The 17,773-nt window shown below is 33.9% G+C and overlaps 1 protein-coding gene across 1 annotated transcript; it reads left to right on the plus strand.

Moving 5' to 3' along the window:
• Positions 1-713: 713 nt before the first annotated feature.
• LOC132713190 (TLC domain-containing protein 2-like) lies at positions 714-13,136 on the plus strand. The gene is made up of 4 exons (XM_060695675.1): positions 714-1,014; positions 2,794-2,876; positions 3,481-3,563; positions 10,263-13,136. The coding sequence occupies exons 1-4, from the start codon at positions 797-799 to the stop codon at positions 10,686-10,688; spliced, it is 810 nt and encodes a 269-aa protein (XP_060551658.1). The 5' UTR covers positions 714-796; the 3' UTR covers positions 10,689-13,136.
• Positions 13,137-17,773: the final 4,637 nt, after the last annotated feature.

Genomic DNA, 17,773 nt, shown 5'->3' on the forward strand with positions numbered 1-17,773 from the left:
AGGCAAACACCTTAACCACTAGGCCACAGCTCCCCTTAAGTTTTATGTATTTGGCAAATACGTCTTTTTTAGAAACTGTGACAAGAAGTAGAACGTTTTTGAGAAATAAAAATTATAGCATTTCGATCTAAGGCATAATCGGCCTTCAAATATGCTTACGTACCGTATACATTGTATAAGCTGATACTTACAAACCAACATTAGTTGATACTATATGTGATATCAGGGTCTTTTTGAAAGACCCTGGTGATATACAGTATCTGCAACCAAAAATATACATTTTGTCCCAGACAGTATGCGATGTATTACTGCACGTATACCATGTCCTAAAATAGTACATGTATATAAAATATAAAAACTATAGATCTAGCGTTTTATAACGCGTCAACACATAACTACGACTGCGTTGCGACACGGCTTTAATTACAGTCGTGATTACGTCAAACTATTCATTGTTACGTCAAACTATTCATTGTTATACGTATTTCAATTAATCTGGGAATTAATTAAATTATTAAATAATTTCAGTCCAGCTCGGTCATTTAGACATAATTATGCAAAAATAATCTTCAAAGTCTCTGTTTAAGGATTAAAATGAATCATGTTCCGTCTTGTCTGCTAATCCTTAACAAGTCAAGAAATCTAGAGAATAAATCTGTTTTGACAGCGAACCTGGCAACACGTGTGTTTATTGTTTACATCTTGTCCATGTTATGAGCGATTTCGTCACGTGACGCATCGATGAGACATCGCCAGGATTCCCCGGAAGCAATATTTTTAGAAATTTATAGTGAAAATGACAGAAAAAGAATTTATTTTCGATCCACACAATAAAGTGGAACGCAGTTATGGATATTGTATGTTCTTTGTTAGTATAATATCATTTATACTCACCAATATAGTGGTCACCAAAATTGGACCTCCCAAAAACGTGAAAGGAGACCCGTGGAGATGGAACAATTTATTCATTTCTTGGATACATGCAGCCATTTGTGGCACATGGGATATACTTTGGTTTGTATATTGTGTATGCATATCTCTTACTAACAAAAATTATATATGATTCTCTATAGGATCTGTTAGAATCTAAACGATTTCGGCAAATTTGAAGACCCAGGAAAATATGTCGCTTGTATCGCTGAAAAAATATAAAGAAATGCGACTTGCTTTTAGGTACACAATAACTTGCTTTGGCTTGTTCATCCCGTATGAAAGATTCCGATTCCACAATTTTACATTTAGTACATAAATTAAAAAACAGGTTTTCCTTGCTTTTATGACTTACGGTCAATTTAATGATGATAAATTATAATAATACGTACATTCCTAGGCCAACCCCAGAAGGTTTTGACTAACTAATACACCAATTGACAGTTGTGAACCTGACAGATCACAGGCTTTTCTTCTCAGTAATTTTGCGAGTAAAGATTACCGGCTGTGTATCTCTATGTTAACTCATCTAACATGTGGTAGTTTTAACAATTTTTTTTAATACTTTTGGTGCCTAAAGAGGTGAGATGAAGCTAAGATCGCATGCTTTTCATTGATGTAAATTGTAATGAAAAATAAAATTGGTCTATAAATAGCAGTTAACTAGTGGTTTGAATGTGGCAAAATTAGTATTGTTAAAATGTTTTAGCATTAGAGATATCGATTTAAGTCGAAGACAAGGGGAACAACTCATGTTTTTACACTTGATATACCTCGGTTATTTAAGCAGTTTATACAGAAACTGTCAATGCGGGGTGCATTGTTGCATTATTTGAATTTGTATCCCTTTAATAGGCTTTATAAGTTTTTTATATAATACATTGTGGTAAAAGAAAATATGTTCCTTTTCTTATTCACTATGTTCAGGTTACTATCCCTAATGAAGACTTCTTGACCCCTCCCTCTCCCAAATATCTTTTCATGACCATCCCTTTGCTTTATTTAAATTATAGCAACTTCAGACTACATTTGTATTAAAAGTATTTTAAGTTCTTTTTCTTTCTTAGGATTGTGTACCATTTGAACTGCTTACCACCTTCATTTGTCCTGCTCCCTATTCATGCAGCAATATGCAGAATTGAACATTTTTCACCACAATTTTTTTAACCTCCTAAATTTTAACATTTAAATTTTTTTCTCATCCTTCTCAATGTTTGACAGGCAAACATGTCAGTGCCCTACAGGTGATTTTACATTACTGGGACAGGGTGTCCGTTTGACCCTTGAAATGACTCTTTGACCCTTCAAATTTCGAAAAGGCCTGATTTGACCCTCAGGATTTTAACTGGAGGGTCAAATATCGTTTAAATCATGGGGATTTCACCTTGTAGTCGGTAAAAGTTAGTCAAAATGACCCTCAGGATTTCAAGCTTGTGAACACCCTGCTGGGAGATTGCTAGATATATAATTTAAGTTTATTTATGTTGCTTTTTCTTTGATAAATTATTTTCAATTTGAAAATCAGCTCTTCATCAATATATATTGAATATATACACTGAGCATAAGTTTCAATCAGACCTTTGAAAAATGTTGATAACTTCCTTATTTGAACAGCTAAGATAGTCAAATTTTACAAATCATAACAATGACCAAAAATGTTACAAAAATGTGTTATCAAACTGGTTTTATGTATATTTAAACTATCCAATCGGCAGTGCATGTGCTTTTACGCATGTTGCTATTCAAATATCATATAAGAAGGTAGCTTGCAAGTTTATTATATAAATAGAAGCATTCACTTTCTTTTATTTGCCTATGTTGACTGTACATGTATTAATACTTTCTATTCTACTTTTGTTTCAGTTTATATTTTTATCCAGAGATGTTGGATGATCTAGTTCACCATATTAATTACTTCACATATCTAATGATTGCCTTCTCAACAGGTATGTTAACCTTTTTATGCTAAGATTTGTCATATAGAAATACAGTGTAAAAAAAAATGAGAGAAAAAGTAGCCTGACCTTGACTCGAACTCGAGACCAATGGAACAGTTTCTGAAGCTCCCCCAACTGTGTTATTTTGTCAATCTACTTATCTTTTTCCCATATTAGGGAATAGTTCTACATGTATATGGTTACATGTTTCAACACTATATTTAAATCCATTGTAGATTTTCATTTTTCTAATGGAAGCAGAAACAATGTAAATTGACTTAAAGCTTCTTACTGTCATAGTCCATGTCTGACAAGAAATGTTGATGACAAAAGTGTGAATCCTGACAGTTCACTGACTGAGACTCGAACCTGGGACTCTTGGAACAGTTTTATGGACTGAGCTACTAGGCCACTTTAACCGTCTTCTCCCCTATTAGTGAACAGTTCTATACCAACAGATTTGCACATTAAAAAGCCAAAACTATGCTTATAAGCTGATGTTTATTTGTTTGAATCCTGTGTGTGGGCGGGATTTATTTCACATGCATTTGCATAGATAATTTTATGATTATCCTTGATTAATTAACTCAAGATGTTTGGTTTTTCCTTTCAGGTTACTTTGTGTATGATTTCCTAGATCTGATGTACAATGGCAAGCTGATAGCTAATTGGGAAGTCACACTTCATCATATAGCAGTAAGTTACTTTTTTACTTAATATGAAGTTTATTTTTATTGATTAGATTGTGAGGGATTTGGTCTTATTATACTGAAGTTTTGAAGTCCCTAGGAGATTCTGTATTTTATATGCTTTCAATCTTCACATATAGTTGACTGCTTCATACTAGTATTAGAATCATTATTAGGCTATATGTATTGTGTAATCTCAAAAATACAATTGTTTGTTATAATAATATTAGATTATCAAAGCTTATGATGTCACATGATAGTTGCTTGAAGATTGTTGGAAACATTGTTCATTGTGGCTCTGGGGTATTGAAGAAAACATACCTAAGGAAAACAAGCTAGAACTGGTTACATGTTCTTGAGCTTGATAGGACAAAATGTAAACCTATGGTTTAAGTTACCAAATGAGCCGCGTCACAACAAAACCAACATAATGGGTTTGCGACCAGCATGGATCCAGACCAGCCTGCACATCTTTGCAGTCTGATCAGGATCCATGCTGTTCGCTAACAGTTTTTCTACTTGTTATAAAGTTGTAAGCGAACAGCATGGATCCTGATCAGACTGGGCGGATGCGCGGGCTGGTCTGGATCCATGCTGGTCGCAAACCCATTATGTTGGTTTTGTCATGACGCGGCTCAAATGACACGAGGTTGTCATGATGAAATGTACGACTTATACTGTGCTTATTTAGTGACCAAGGCTGGTTAGACTGAGATCTTGCTTATTTAGTGACTTGATCTTGTCAGGCTGAAATATGAGCCCAAGACCTTGCTTATAAGACCTTGCTTATTTACAGTTTACTACAATGTATGTAGTGAGTTGGCTTGTTAGGCTGAAATTTGGGCCTAAGATCTTGCTTATTTACATGTACTATGTAGAAACTTAGCTTGTTAGGCTGAAATATATGTGATTGTAAGACCTTGCTTATTCAGTGACAAGTGTTTGTCCGGCTGATATGTGAGACTTGTGTCCTCGATTTTAAGTGACTAGGGCATTACAGGCCATATTTTCAGCTATATCAGACTGAACCTATATACCATCATAGTCATGCTTTTAGTATTCTCTATAGTTAATGATATTCCTATCAATTTTCTTCTGTCAACTACATGTAGCAATCATGAATGCTTTACCTCTTGATTTTCTTACTTTTTACTTGTTTTTCCTTTTCTTTCTTTTTTCCTTTTTTAGCTCGACTATTCGCAGAATAATCGAGCTAATGCAGTCACCGATTTGTCGGCGTCCCTGTGGTTAAGTTTTTGCGTGTAAGCTGGTATCCTAAATACCTACTGAAGGTAATGGATTGAAACTTCACACACTTGTTCTCTGTGATTATCTAACATGATTGGCACAAGTCCCATAACTCTGATTTGCTATTTTTAGCTCACCTGTCACAGAGTGACAGGGTGAGCTTTTGTGATCGCTTTTCATCCGGCGTCCGTCCGTCGTTCGTCTGTCCGTCGTTCGTCCGTAAACTTTTGCTTTAAATGACATCTCCTCATAAACCACTGAGCCAATTTCATCCAAACTTCACAGGAATGTTCCTTTGGTGGTCACCTTTAAAAATTGTTCAAAGAATTTAATTCCATGCAGAACTCTGGTTGCCATGGCAACCGAAAGAAAAATCTTTAAATATCTTCTTTTAAACAACCCTAAGAGCTAGAGCTTAGATATTTGGCATGAAACATCTTCTAATGAGTGTCTACCAAGTTTGTTCAAATTAAAGCCCTGGGGTCAAAATTGGCCTCGCCCCAGGGGGTCATTGATTTTCCCTATATGCATATAGTAAAAACTTAAAAAATCTTCTTTTAAAGAACTGTAAGAGCTAGAGCTTAGATATTTGGCATGAAACATCTTCTAGTGAATGTCTACCAAGTTTGTTCAAATAAAAGCCCTGGGGTCAAAATTGGCGGGGCCCCAGGGGGTCATTGATTTTCCCTATATGCATATAGTAAAAACTTAAAAAATCTTCTTTTAAAGAACCAAAAGAGCTAGAGCTAAGATAGTTAGCATGAAACATCTTCTAATGGCTGTCTACCAAGTTTGTTCATATAAAAGCCCTGGGGTCAAAAATGGCCCCGCCCCAGGGGGTCATTGATTTTCCCTATATGCATATAGTAAAAACTTAAAAAATCTTCTTTTAAAGAACTGTAAGAGCTAGAGCTTAGATATTTGGCATGAAACATCTTCTAGTGAATGTCTACCAAGTTTGTTCAAATAAAAGCCCTGGGGTCAAAATTGGCCCCGTCCCAGGGGGTCATTGATTTCCCTATATGCATATAGTAAAAACTTAAAAATTCTTCTTTTAAAGAACCCAAAGAGCTAGAGCTAAGATATTTGGCATGAAACATCTTCTAGTGAGTGTCTACCAAAGTTGTTCAAATAAAAGCCCTGGGGTCAAAATTGGCCCCGCCCTGGGGGGTCATTGATTTTCCCTATATGCATATAGTAAAAATTTAAAAAATCTTCTTTTAAAGAACCGTTAGAGCTAGAGCTTAGATATTTGGCATGAAACATCTTCTAGTGAATGTCTACCAAGTTTGTTCAAATAAAAGCCCTGGGGTCAAAATTGGCCCCGCCCCAGGGGGTCATTGATTTTCCCTATATGCATATAGTAAAAACTTAAAAAATCTTCTTTTAAAGAACCCAAAGAGCTAGAGCTAAGATATTTAGCATGAAACATGTTCTAATGGGTGTCTACCAAGTATGTTTAAATTAAAGCCCTGGGGTCAAAACTGGCCCCGCCCCAGGTGTCATTGATTTTCCTTATATGTGTTTAGCAAAAACTTAAAAAACTTCTTTGAAAAAAACCAAATAGCTAGAGTTTAGATATTAAGCATGAAACATCTTTAAGTAAATATCTACAAAGTTTGTTCAAATAAAAGCCCGGGGGTCAAAACTGGCCCTGCCCCAGGGGTGTCATTGTTTTTAACTATATGTGTATAGTAAAGACCTTAAAAAATCTTCTTTTAAAAAACCCAATGAGCTAGAACTTACATGTTTAGCATGAAACATCTTCTTATGGGTGTCTACCAAGTCTGTTCAAATAAACAAATAAAAGCCCTTGGGTAAAAATTGGCCCGGGGGGGGGGGGGGGGGGCTATATACAGGTGAGCGACCTCAGGGCCATCATGGCCCTCTTGTTACATAATTATGCCCCTTTTTATACGCCCGTTTGAAAAACGGGACGTATTATGGGAACGCCCCTGGCGGTCGGGCGGTCGGGCGGCGTCCAATTTTGTCCGGAGCATATCTCCTACATGTATGGAGGGATTTTAATAAAACTTCATATAAATGTTCACCACTATGAGGAGCAGTGTCGCGCACATGAACCAGGTCTCTAGGTCAAAGGTCAAGGTCACACTTAGAGGTCATTGAAAAATGCTTGTCCGGAGCAAAATTTCCACATGTATAGAGGGATTTCAATATTACTTGGCACAAATGGTCACCATTGTGAGGCGGAGTGTCGCGTGCAAGATTCAGGTCCTTGCGGTCAAGGTCACATATAGAGGTCAAAGTTCAGATAAAAATATGAAGATGTGTATATGGACCATTTAGTCATCATTTATTGAGGGATTGTAACACAAATGGTCATTATCAAGACTATGGCTGTGATACATATAATTTAGGTCAATATATACAAGGTCAAGGTCACTAAAGATGATGAAATATCCAGATTTTGTAAATAGAATTTAATCAAAGGGAGACAACAAAGTTATTACTTTGTTCATAAATGACTTACACATTTACTCCCCTTGATCTATTTTCACTTTCAATTCTAAAAATAGAATTTAATCAAAGGGCATGAAATAATCCTCTTTCTTGGAATTGAGTATGTTCTAAAGAATGTAACATTTATTTACACATGTTTCATTCATTGGTCAAGATTCTTAACTGTGATAACTATGGTGTTCTGTAGACTTGGTATTTGTTCATAAAGATCATACAGTAATTACCTTATCAAATGTAAATACTTTCTCAAAGAAATTTAATTATATTTTAATTTTCAAGTAAATATCAGTTCAGCTCATTCAAAGATTAAGAATTGTAATGAAATGTATTTCCCTAGAATAAAATCTTAAATCAGAATTTTTTAGTTATTAAATTACATGTACTTTTTATACGCCCGTTTAAAAAAAGATAAAAATATGAAGATGTGTATAGGGACGATTTAATCATCATTTATTGAGGGATTGTAACACAAATGGTCATTATAATGACTACGGCTGTGACACATGTACTTTAGGTCAATATATGCAAGGTCAAGGTCACTAAAGATGGTGAAATATCCAGATTTTGTCTGGAGCATATCTCCTACATGTATGGAAGAATTTTTATAATACTTTATGGAAATGTTCACCACCATGATATGTATTGCTCCATGCATGATCCAGGTCAAAGGTCAAGGTCACACTTAGAGCTCATTGAAAAACGCTTGTCCAGAGCAAAACTTCTACATTCATAGGGGGTTTTCAATATAACTTGGCACAAATGTTCACCATTGTGAGGCTGAGTGTCGCATGCAAAATTCAGATCCCTGCGACCAAAGTCAAGGTTACACATAGAGGTCAAAGTTCAGATAAAAATTTGAAGATGGTTATAGGGAACATTTAGTCATCATTTATTGATGGATTGTAGCACAAATGGTAACTATCATGACTACAGGTGTTACACATTTAATTTAGGTTAATATTTGCAAGGTCAAGGTCAGTGGAGATGATTAAATATCCAGATGTTGTCCGGAGCATATTTTCTACATGCATGGAGGAATTTTAATGTTACTTTTATAGAATTGTTCACCACCATGAGACGTAGTGCCCTGCACATAAACCAAGTCTCTAGGTCAAAGGTGAAGGTCACAGTTAGAGCTCATAGAAAAACACTTGTCTGGAGCAAAACTTCTACATGCATAGAGGGATTTCAATATAATTTGGCACAAATGTTCATCATTGTGAGGCTGAGTGCCGTGCATAAAATTCAGGTCCCTGCAACCAAGGTCAAGGTCACACATTCTGTGCATATCTTCCCTATTGATTTGTTTTAAGGTTCATTTAACAACACAGTGCCAAGAATAAAAACTTGCTTGCTAGATAACACTTATCCATAATGCCCCCATCTCCATCAAAAGCTTTTTCGTAAACGGGCGTATTTTGTGACTATGGCACCCTTGTTCGACTTAGAAATTCTTGTTTTTGTGTGTAAGCTGGTATCTCAATAACTATTGAAGGGAATGGATTGACACCTCACACACTTGTTCTCTGTGATTATCTAACATGATTGGCACAAGTCCCATAACTCTGATTTGTCTTTTTGCATAATTATGCCCCTTTTTCTGCTTAGAAATTCTTGGTTAAGGTTTTGCTTGTAAGCTGGTATCTCCATAACTACCGAAGGCTTTGTGCCTTTTTTAGGACAATTTTATGCATTCATAATAATAAAGCAGTGATTAACTCGATAAAACATCTTAATAACAAGCCTTTGTACCTTTTCGGACAATTTTATGTATTCATATAGGTAAGCATTATTATACTCGATGAAACACCCTTGTGACAACTTTTCGAATAGTTGAGCGTTACTGTCCTCCGATAGTTCTTGTTTTTATTCACAATATTGAAATAAAAGTTATTTTGTTTTGTTAGCTTTGGTTGTCTGTTGCATCATTTTAACAATGTAATGCTACCCTCAGAGCTTGAACTTTTTAGGGGCTGTGGTAACTTCAGGTATGACTTGCAAAAGCTAATGGTAGCTCACAATTATCTTCAGGAGCGTTTTATATTTATAAAATTCTACATGTATGATTGCATATACAAAATGTACATCATATTTATGTGATCATTTTGTACAAACATGTTACTGAACTGTGTCTCAATTAACTTCTGTCATATTGTTCTTTAATTTCTTCATTTCTGTACAAATGTGCGGGTATGGGAAAAAAAATAGCATTTCTTCTAGTTTCAATTTGAGCTGTGGCTATTCTGCTGAAGTAGGCCAGTTTGTGTTAATTCTTGAAATTTTGAAATTTACTACTTTGTAATTAAAGAACAATGTGAAGTGAACTGACTTCCGTACATAATTGATATGATTAAGTAGCATTTTAAAATTAAATTGGATATTGAATATGTTTATTGTTAACAACAGTTTTTGTCCTGTCATAATTATTACCTTCTATTTATTTCTAATATTTCAATTTATTTTTTGAGCAAAATCTTGCACAAAATTGCATAATCTTGTTTTCTTTCATTGGTCACATAACTGAAATTGTACTATAATTATACAAGCAGGAAACTTATAATCCTACCAAAAAAAAAAAGGAAATCAATTTTTCTACCCTATATTGAAATACAGAGAACACAACAATCAGTGTTCAAGGAGAGTATATACGTGTATATATGAGCCGCGTCATGACAAAACCAACAAATGCGTTTGCGACCAGCAACCGCGCAGTCTGATCAGGATCCATGCTGTTCGCTTACAAACCCTATAACAAGTAGAGAAACTGATAGCGAACAGCACAGATCCTGATCACACTGCGTGGATGCGCAGACTGGCCTGGATCCATGCTGGGCGCAAAAGCATTATGTTGGTTTTGTTGTGACGCGTCTCATATCAAGAGCATGAAATCTCAATCTCTTTTTCAAACCAATTTATTTGTTAAGAATAAGATTTTTTAGAGAAACGTTTAATAAACAAAATTATGTACGTATTTCAGGTAACTTCCATGTTCTGGTACAACCTGCATGAGGAGATGTGTATAGGTTACAATGTAGTTGCCATCATGGCCGAAATTAACAGTTTCTTCCTACATTCCCGCAAGCTTCTACATTTATTACAGTACAAATTTGACAACAAATTTTATCGTTTAGTCTGTATGTTGAACTTGGTGACATTTTTCGTCTGCCGCGGCTGGTCGCTGTGTCGGATCTCGTACGGAATGTACACAGAATCTCACCGGGTGCCACCAGTCTACTTCCGGTTTTTGTGTTTTTCTATTTTTGTGATGAACTCGATAAATCCTGTGTTGTTCTGGAGACTTTTAAGAAATGATGTGTTAAGAAGACCGTCAACACCGAAGAAATCAAAGCAGCCAGTTATAAATGGAAACAATAATCAAAATGCTCATTTAAAATCAAATTAATGTTATAGTACCTATTGCTGTTTAATTAATGGACACTTCTAGTTTTAGAATTTGCTATGAAATAAACTGTTTAACAAAGGTTGCATTTTAATATTTGTATACATATGTACACCGAAAGATACAAGAATCAAATAACTTTATATTACATATTATAGCTTGACACTTGGTCAGTATATATTGTTACTGTACTTTTAGAACGTTTGTCTTGAATGAAATGTGAATTTGTGCATCATTATTTTCAAAATTTTAGAATAACAGTTTTATTAAAACATTTTCACTAAGTCACTATGATGGTTTTGAATATGAATATGAACATTCAAGTTGTACATATGTACTTGGTACTGAATTGCAATCTTTCTGTTGTCTAGTTGCTTTTTAGCTAGCATTATAAGGGAGACAATTACAATTTAGTTTCATAACCAGTTATTGTCTCCCCTTAGTGTATAAGGTACATGTATATACATAGTTGTTTAAATAGTGAATCACAGTGATTGAATTCATAAAGGTTTTGTTTTGGCATTATGTTTTAAGAAAAATGATAAATCATTGTGTTTTACTGATTATGATACAGTTATCATAAAAGCTCACAATATGAAAAGGTTATAACAGACTGGGGTATAAAAGAAAAGTACGGTAAAAGATTTTGAATCATTATTTTTGCAAACATATCCTATAATTCTTGAAACGTGAAAGAGTTATATGTCCTTGCATAATTCAAAAAGTTAAGTATATTTTGATTTGCATAATTCAAAAAGTTAAGTATATTTTGATTATGTCGTGGCAGTCTGTCTCCCTATCGACAACATTAACTGTGGCCTGTAGCAGTCGTCATATTTAAAAAAAGTATATCTCTTAACCAGGGCTTGATTTAAATGGATTGAAATTTTACCTTGGGAGACTGACATTAAAGGTCAAATTTTCCAGATTGTATTTTAGTTAAATCCTGTCATGAAATGTTTATTTCCTGTGCTTTTATTCTTTGCTTTCTAATTTCATTAATTTATATTCTCTTGATTATTATAGTTAGCTATATTTAGCTGTGTGATATATCAACATTGTAAAATCATTTACTGTACACAAAAAGTTGTATTTTATCTAGAAATAATGATGTTATAATTCACTTATGTCATTGGTAATAACCTTTGAACCTTTGGTCTTTGTTTTCTATAATATTTACCATGACATAATGTGTGAACCATGTGACTAGTTCGGTACTAATTGATGACTAAGATTGATATATGACAGTTATAATGTTATGATACTCTATAGATAGGCAAAATCACTTGGTTGTGACTGTAAAAAATATGACTACAAATTGTGTTACATGTAATTAGAATTCTAGCAATTCTTGCCTGTAAAAAATGAACTTTAAATTATTTTTGCATTCAGTTTTTTTCCCCTTCTTGATTTAGGTCTCCAAAAATTCTAATATTCTTCAAAATTTTGTAAATAATTTTTGAAAATTATAAGTTTTACATTTGTAGAATCTCAATATTTGCAATTTTAACATAATCATGCAATTAAACATTTTCCAAAATGGGTTTTACATAGACCATTTCCTAAAAGGATTAAGTAAAAATACTGGTATCTGTTAGTATTTCATAAAGATAAGAATTAACATTTTATATTTAGATTAGATTAAGTTATTTCAACCATTTTTCATTCTGTATAAATATTTCATCCTTCCTCAGTAGTTGTGAAAGTTAGCAGTTTTCAAACTTTGTAAATTTGGCATCGTTCAACCTGGCATCATACATTTATAACAATGTGTATAAATTTGTCGTTCATAAAACAGTGTATAATTTTCATCTTGGGACAACATTGCTTTTTTTAGCATTCATTTCTATATTTAGGATTCTGTGGCAGTCTGTGTTTACGGTACTTAATTAGGTATTTTCCAGCAATATTTGTATATATGGCACTTTTTGAAGACAATTTTTGTAAATTTGGTATCCATTGACCTTCTGAATTTTGGCATTAATTTTTTAACTTGTGTTTATTTTGCTCTAGTTTCAACTAAAAGTGTAAATTTGTCATTGTATCATAACCTATGACTGACATTCTTTTTACATTTAGCATAAATTCTTGTAATGCCTCAAAAGGATTGTTAAACATTTATAGTAGTGGTGCATTACATAAATTATCAATAGTGTTGACACATGATAAGTCAATGATAAATGTGGCAGAATTGATGTGATGTCATTTATGTAACTTGCATACATGTACATTAATTGGCTTAACTGATTTATGATGAAAAAAGGTACTTGTAAGCTATAAGGAGTGTGAATAGTACTTAGACATCTGTTTTGTATAGTGTGACAAAGTAAATCTAACAATATTATTGTTTTTAGCTCAACTTTTCAAAGAATATGGAGAGTTATTGTACTCACTCTGGCATCAGTGTCATACTTTGGTTAAGTTTTTGCATTCAAGTTGGTATCTTCTACCAAATGGGTTGAAACATTTTTAGCTCACCTGTCACAAAGTGACAGGGTGAGCTTTTGTGATCGCTTTTCGTCCGGCGTCCGTCCGTCCCTCCGTCCGTCCGTAAACTTTTACTTTAAATGACATCTCCTCATAAACCACTAAGCCAATTTCATCCAAACTTCACAGGAATGTTCCTTTGGTGGTCACCTTTAAAAATTGTTCAAAGAATTTAATTCCATGCAGAACTCTGGTTGCCATGGCAACCGAAAGAAAAAACTTTAAATATCTTCTTTTAAAAAACCATAAGAGCTAGAGCTTAGATATTTGGCATGAAACATCTTCTAGTGAGTGTCTAACAAGTTTGTTCAAATAAAAGCCCTGGGGTCAAAATTGGCCCCGCCCCGGGGGGTCATTGATTTTCCCTATATGCATATAGTAAAAACTTAAAAATTCTTCTTTTAAAGAACCCAAAGAGCTAGAGCTAAGATATTTAGCATGAAACATGTTCTAATGGGTGTCTACCAAGTTTGTTCAAATAAAAGCCCTGGGGTCAAAATTGGCCCCACCCGGGGGGGTCATTGATTTTCCCTATATGCATATAGTAAAAACTTAAAAAATCTTCTTTTAAAGAACTCAAAGAACTATGGCTAAGATATTGAGCATCAAACATGTTCTAATAGGTGTCTACCAAGTTTGTTCAAATAAAAGCCCTGGGGTCAAAATTGGCCCCGCCCCGGGGGGTCATTGATTTTCCCTATATGCATATAGTAAAAACTTAAAAATCTTCTTTTAAAGAACCAAAAGAGTTAGAGCTAAGATATTTAGCATGAAACATGTTCTTATGGGTGTCTACCAAGTTTGTTAAAATAAAAGCCCTGGGGTCAAAATTGGCCCCGCCCTGGGGGGTCATTGATTTTCCCTATATGCATATAGTAAAAACTTAAAAAAATCTTCTTTTAAAGAACTCAAAGAGCTATGGCTAAGATATTGAGCAACAAAGATGTTCTAAATAGGTGTCTACCAAGTTTGTTCAAATAAAAGCCCTGGGGTCAAAATTGGCCCCGCCCCAGGGGGTCATTGATTTTCCCTATATGCATATAGTAAAAACTTAAAAAATCTCCTTTAAAGAACCAAAAGAGTTAGAGCTAAGATATTTAGCATGAAAAATGTTCTAATAGGTGTCTACCAAGTTTGTTCAAATAAAAGCCCTGGGGTCAAAATTGGCCCGCCCCGGGGGGTCATTGATTTTCCCTATATGCATATATTAAAAACGTAAAAAATCTTCTTTTAAAGAACTCAAAGAGCTATGGCTAAGATATTGAGCATCAAACATGTTGTAATAGGTGTCTACCAAGTTTGTTCAAATAAAAGCCCTGGGGTCAAAATTGGCCCCGCCCCAGGGGGTCATTGATTTTCCCTATATGCATATAGTAAAAACTTAAAAAATCTTCTTTTAAAGAACCAAAAGAGTTAGAGCTAAGATATTTAGCATGAAACATGTTCTAATAGGTGTCTACCAAGTTTGTTCAAATAAAAGCCCTGGGGTCAAAATTGGCCCCGCCCCGGGGGTCATTGATTTTCCCTATATGCATATAGAAAAAAAATTAAAAAATCTTCTTTTAAAGAACTCAAAGAGCTATGGCTAAGATATTTAGCATCAAAAATGTTCTAATAGGTGTCTACAAAGTTTGTTCAAATAAAAGCCCTGGGGTCAAAACTGGCCAGGCCCAGGGGTTTCATTGTTTTTAACTATATGTGTATAGTAAAAATTTTAAAAAAATCTTCTTTTAAAAAGCCCAATGAGCTAGAGCATGAAACATCTTCTTATGGGTGTCTACCAAGTTTGTGCAAATAAAAGCCCTTGGGTTAAATTGGCCCTGCAACGTTGGGGGGGCCTATATACAGGTGAGCGACCTCAGGGCCATCATGGCCCTCTTGTTTCTCTTTGATTATCTAACATGATGGACATACATGTAGGTTACAGAGTTATGGCCCTTTTTCTTACTGTCAAGCACTGAGAATAGTGGAGCCCACTGTGTTACGGACAGCTCTTCTTATGTTATTTATTTTATCAGATAAATTTACATGTTTTAAAGAACCAGAACCCGATTGTTATAATTTATAATTGCTGAATTCAATGTTATAGTCTTTTAAAATACAAGTTGCTTCTATCAAATAATGTTCTTGAAGGAAAAGTACAGAAATTACTATCTGAAATAGCTAGTTTTGTGTGTATCAAAATTTTCTTTAGCAGTCAATTAATTATTTTTGTTTTGGGATCAAATTTTAGTTTTTGTTTCTTCTTGGTTTATACCATGATACTACTTTAAGTTGCAACACTTACATGAATGTTTTAAGCTAAGAATGAAAGTTTGCTTTATACATTTAGTAATAGTATTCTTGTACATTCAGTAATAGTAATTCTTGTACATTCAGTAATAGTAATTCTTGTACATTCAGTAATAGTAATTCTTGTACATTCAGTAATAGTAATTCTTGTACATTCAGTAATAGTAATTCTTGTACATTCAGTAATAGTAATTCATGTACTGTTTTTTTTCATGTTCTTTGAATATATATTGTAAACTTAAAATTAAAGCTAAAGTTTTGTAAGGAACAGTAAATGTTAAAGTTACTGCTTTTTTATGGAAAATGTTAACGATATTTTGAAGAATTTCTCGTTGGAACGGTACATAAGTTGGTTTTTAATAGAACGCTGTGTTTATAATGCTTATTATACTTTTCTATAACAAAAAGTTTTGTTTTCACACACCAAGTTAAATAAGAAGTCATTGTTTTGTTTTATACATATTTTGTAAAAAAAGAAATCAATGCAGCACGTCTCATTGTACAAAAATATTTGTGAAATATTTTACAACAAAACATAAGATATGCTGTCATTTTTTCATCGTCTTATTTTTGTATTTTGAATGTTTTTTGAGACATGACATTTTCAATTTTGTGCTACCTTTCTACATTTTATGTATCTTACATATTTTTTTACTATTTAGCTTACATACTGGATCTGATTGTTTGTAGTACACTTTACTTTTAAAGTAAAATAGGTTTATTCCATGCACATAATTTATTTTTCACTCAAACATTTTTTCACCATGATTAAAGTTGTGCACTTGTCCTTCTTTATTTCTATTTATCACATACCCATGCCACTTTTGTGATTCATCATCATCTGTATCACTCTGTGTTACTGTTTCTCATAGCATCTTTATTTATTCCTTGATTTCTTACATATTTGATTTGTTGGTACTTCACATTATATACATTGCTACCATTAGATAGATTTTTAGGTTAATGTGGTCAAGGTCACTTGGGCTATTTAGGTCGTTTTTGTCCAGGTCACTTGGGCTATTAAGGACATTTTGGTGAAGGTCACTCAGGTGATTTAGGTCATTTTGGTCAAGGTCACTGGGCTTTTTACATGTAGAACATTTTGGTCAAGGTCACTTGGGCTATTTAGGTCAAGGTCAATTGGTATATTTAGGTCAAGGTCAAAGTATCTTAGGTCAAAAATGGGAGATTGATTTCTCTCAAAGACAGTATAGATGTCTTGTCATGAGTCTCATACTCAGTGAATCTGCAATAGATTTGTTGTTTACATTTTTTTATTTCACTTTATTACTTTCATTTTAACTGTGAAATTTAACTTTGAATGGAGTGAAGGGCGGCTACTTAGGTCAAAGTCACCATTGCTAAAAATAGATTTTACACTTCTTCTTTATTTAGCCTTTATTTTATTGATGGATATTTCTTTTGGGGGGTAGGAACATATCTTGCCTGTTCTTCTAACTTTGTAGAGTTAGGGGTCACTGGGATCAAGGGTCACAAGTGGTAAAAATAGATTTTTACTTTTTTTGCTTATTCAGCCTTTGTTTATCGACCTATGTGCATTAAGGTACATTGACAAATGAGCAAGTTCATGGAGCGTCCATCGTCATTAGCAGTATGTCTTATTTTTCTTGAATGTTATACCAGTTTTTCATAAGGTGATCTTTTGTACAGTCTTCTTGTTTTTGGAAATGTTGTTTTGCACTTAAGTGTTTGTTTGACATTTTTGTACTCTATGTAAAAGTAATAATTGAGAGCAAGATGTTTGTGTTTATACCTGTAAAATTCTTAGAGTTTGGTGCTTTATATGATGAGGATAGTAAGATTATTTTATACTAAAACATCACTAAACATGGTAGCTATTTACAAGTTCTTGTCTTTTAATAATTAAATGATTCAGATAATTTCATACTATGATGTATATCTTGTCCAAGGTTTCACATTTTGTAGTTAATGCCCCAATCAGTATGTGATAGTGTTTTAACATAATTCTGTAGTTGACGCCTATCAGTACTTGACATGGTTTTAATCATAATTATTTACTTGACGCCTATATATTTTGATACCTGTAATTATCATAGTTCTTCTTCTATGCTGTTTTGCATCCTGAAGTATGCAGAAATTCTACATTTTAATTTCATTCCATTTTTAATTTGAGCGCAGTAGGGGAGGTTGCTTCAATCATTTTTCTTTTATTTTTTGAACAGCTGTCTATGTCAATGTCATTAGGATGATTATATGAGCCGCGTCATGACAAAACCAACGTAATCCGTTTGCGACCAGCATGGATCCAGACCAGCCTGCGCATCCGC

The sequence above is a fragment of the Ruditapes philippinarum genome, unplaced genomic scaffold (assembly GCF_026571515.1).
Source record: "Ruditapes philippinarum isolate M1 unplaced genomic scaffold, ASM2657151v2 ctg10978_1_1_1_1, whole genome shotgun sequence".
Classification (NCBI taxonomy): domain Eukaryota; kingdom Metazoa; phylum Mollusca; class Bivalvia; order Venerida; family Veneridae; genus Ruditapes; species Ruditapes philippinarum.